Genomic DNA, 3,774 nt, shown 5'->3' with positions numbered 1-3,774 from the left:
TAAGCGACCCATCACACTTTAAGCTACTGGAATTAAAACAATTAATAAAAAACTCGAAATGACATTTTAATTATATATTAAAGGATGAACAATTTATTGCTTTTGTCGGGCGCTAAAAATATTAAATATAAAATAAAATTTATCAAAAATTATTATAAAAATGGAATTTTCGAATTAATTTACGACCGAAACGAGTATAGGTGGCGATACAGGGTAACGCCTATAACTTAGTGTCTGCTATTAGTCGATCTTAAAATTAAGTTTGCGCTTGAAAATACGCCGCCATGTTAGGGTATAAAAGCTGGTAAATATGCCTGCTAATTGCTATACCTCACAATATAAAGGTACTGTTACGCGCAAAAATTTAATTTTGAAATCGGTTAATAGCCAATTAGAGAAATTAGATTTAAACTAGGCGTCGTAATTCCTCTAGGTACATAAAACAAAAATAAAAAGCAAATATTAATCATTTATCCACCATCTAAATTCTTACGCTATTGGCTGTCAAACGCAAATAATGTCTGCTAATACCCTACCTATCTAGTTTTCGACGGCAACCATAAGAGGGTGTAGCGATATTTTTTGAATATCTCATATAAAAGTTTGAAAATCTACGAAATTCTAACTTTCTTAGATATAAAACACTATCAGCTTCACTATCGCCATCTACCTTCAGTTTTTATAACCATCCAGCTGTTAATTTTAGTCATACGGCGAACTTAAGTATGTTTATTTAACAGACGAATTAACTTATCCCTTAATTAAAAAAATAATATATTAATTATCATTTCGGTTCATTAAGTAACACGCCCTGAAGCCATTGAAGAACACCGAGAAATATCACAATCACCAAAATTTATCGGTTTATGTATAATTACTCTTAAAAATATTAATACAAATAAATGGTTAGGGTGAAGCTGCTAATCGTGATTTGAGTAATAGCAGATGGTCTAAATGTTAAAAAGGGTATCCCTTAATTAATACCCTCAAGCTAGCGTTACAATACAGAATCTTAAGCAGAAGTTAGCCCCAGGGTCCAAGCTGTCTCCTATCAAAATAATAGTTCTGACTTAAAACAAGGTTATTTTAAATGATTTTAGCACCAAAAGTAGTACTTTCATGCGGGTGGTCTGACGGAAAAAACAATTATTTCTTAACGGCGGCGTCATTATACACAAAAGCTATCTACGCTACTTAATTTTTGCCCTCGGGTTTATTCCAATAATAATAATGTTTTGTTTTATGCAGTAAGAAAATTTTTATTGTATCAAAATAATTAAAGATTTTATGAGCTTGATATTCATTCGAGACCATAATCATAGACTGGCATGGCAGATCCATTAAGTTTTGATTCGTAATATTTTTTCAAATGGTCCACATTCTGTTCAGATTTGACGGCTGTGCTATCTTTACTCAAAGCGTCAAGATACTCTATTAACTTTGGAAATCTTTTGGGTGGTAACGGTGATACGTCAAATAGCCCTTCGTACACGGGTATTCGCATCAAGAAAGGCCAAATCATGTAATCAACAATGCCTGGTTTATCATCACCTGTTTAAATTCAACCAAATTAACACACTTTGAATTAATATATTGCTAGTATTATCATAAGTAACATAAATCGGTAAGTTATGACAATTAGCCAAAATGATCACTGAACTAATTTTTTGAGTTATTGCGCAACTAAGTTTGGTACTGTTTGTTTGTTGTATGCTAAATGATAACTCATTAGCTACTTTAGAAACTATTTAATATTGAGGGATATAAAAGATGAAAGACATTTCAGATGCTTGGATATCCTGAACTAGAGTAACTTCTCGCTACTATGTCGAGCCTTGAGCAGCCCCTGGTATTAGTTGGTATATAAACGAATACATGCATACCCTACAAGTACAGAGCCCCCTAGAGTCTAAATATGCCTAAGATTGAAAATATACTACTCATTCGGTTGCAAGTCAACGTTGGAGTTGAGCAAGAGTGTCAGTTTCCCATTGTCAAAAAAGATTCGGTAAGAAACTTAGCATTAAAGCAATCAGTAGTGCTGTACTTATTATTATTATGTTCCTTATGTTGTAATTTATATTATTATTTACCAAATAAAAATTTGGTGCCTCTATCATTCAACTCAATTTCCAAATATTCAAGTTCTTTCAGAGCTTCTTCCCACATCTGAGGAATGTTCTTGTCTTTCTCTTTGCTAAACACAATTTTATAGGAGATCGAATGAAACTGAAGTTTGAAAACCTATTATTAGTTTCAAAATTACACAAAATAATGTAGATAAGCAACACCCACTTTATTGAATCTGGCGATTAGCATGGCATTTTTCGCTTTGATAAACGGGTCTTTGGGGTGAAGTGGAATGTCAGGGTAAGCCTCTTCCAAGTAATCGCAGATTACCAAAGATTCCCCTAAAAATCTTCCGTCCAGCTCGATGGCTGGTACAAGACCCAAGGGATTCTTTTCGAAAAACCATTCCGGTTTAACTGTCAAATTTATATTGACTTCTTCGAAACTGTCACGAAAAAAAAATGGTTTGAATTTCCCGCAATTTAGCGCCGGCGTTGGTACGGTGGCGCCATCTGATATAAGCCAACCTAACTAAAGAACTATTTCTTAAATTAAACTTAAAATTAACAGTAGAATAAATTTAACATGTTCGTGAAATTATACGCTTATGAAATTAAACATTAACATAGATTTAATACTACCTAATCTGTTTAATTAACCTAGAGGGCGGTAAAAACTCTATATATCCGTCTGCTAATTTTGTAGCTACCTAGAGGTCATTTTGAGATATTTAATAGCAATTCGAAAAATTCGTAACGAAATTAAATCACAAAAAATCACAATTATAAACACTAAATTAAGTTTGTAACTAGACGTTTAATAAATCTTCTGACGGTAAATGATAACTTAGAAACTCACTCGATATTTTTGGCAATTAAAACCAATTTGGGTCGGAGAGCGTATGGACAAAATCTCATATTATATAATCGCATTTTCCCAGGAATCGTCGGTGGGCATTTTGAGCCTAAAAATAAATGTTTTAAATATTTGTACGACGTAAAACAATGAACGGCAGTGAAAGATACACAAAAATCAAAATTGTCACCTTTAGTATAAGCTTTTAAAGCGGAATCTGTCATGTTTGATCGCGGTTGAAGTACCCTGAACGCGACTTCCAGAGTGCCGGCGTCAACGATTAAAACCGGTTTTCTTCGATTGCGGCTTTGTTTGAGTAGACTCGATAAGCTAGCTATGGCGTCATATTACCTCATATTTGACTATCAAGTAATTGGTCTCGATATGCGCGAAAAACGAATGGAAATACCCAGAATGTAGGCATACATAACAAAACATATTTTTCAAACCCACTCCACTGAATATTTCAAATATAGAAATGTAGGTCAAAAAATATAAATTATTTATCAATAGGCTTAAAACTCTAGGGTTGGGAGGTCGTAGGTTGATTTGATCTTGGAGCTGATAAGCTTGAAAGGGAAAGATATAGGTAAAACAAATATTAATATTTTATCCATCATAGCTCTCTAATACGCCTAAATCTTCGCCTAATTAATAGGAACGTTTCGGCTCACCTAAAACGCAAACACAGTACTCGTTCCCATCCCCTTCCGCCTAAAAAATACCAAGGACAGGCCTCACCCTGGTACGACTTATGGGACTTTCTCCCAACGCATTCACAAAGTAATGATGTAGTGCTACTAAAGCCAGTGGCGGCGCCAGGAATTTTCGCGACGGTAGGCAAACCCA

General features: G+C 34.2%; 1 protein-coding gene across 1 annotated transcript; it reads right to left on the bottom strand.

The window, feature by feature from the left end:
* Window positions 1-1,230: 1,230 nt before the first annotated feature.
* Window positions 1,231-3,325, bottom strand: LOC149926799 (glutathione S-transferase omega-1-like). Its single transcript, XM_090158350.1, has 5 exons — window positions 3,116-3,325; window positions 2,929-3,034; window positions 2,296-2,515; window positions 2,094-2,229; window positions 1,231-1,551 (listed from the first exon to the last, which is right to left on the bottom strand). Exons 1-5 carry the CDS (start codon window positions 3,147-3,149, stop codon window positions 1,301-1,303), a joined length of 747 nt encoding a protein of 248 aa, XP_090014476.1. The 5' UTR covers window positions 3,150-3,325; the 3' UTR covers window positions 1,231-1,300.
* Between the last annotated feature and the right edge of the window lie 449 nt (window positions 3,326-3,774).

The sequence above is a fragment of the Leiobunum rupestre genome, chromosome 9, assembly GCF_980474605.1.
Source record: "Leiobunum rupestre chromosome 9, qqLeiRupe1.1.hap1, whole genome shotgun sequence".
NCBI lineage: Eukaryota > Metazoa > Arthropoda > Arachnida > Opiliones > Sclerosomatidae > Leiobunum > Leiobunum rupestre.
Note: the sequence above shows the minus strand (reverse complement) of the source record. Positions and strands in the feature narration are given on the sequence as shown.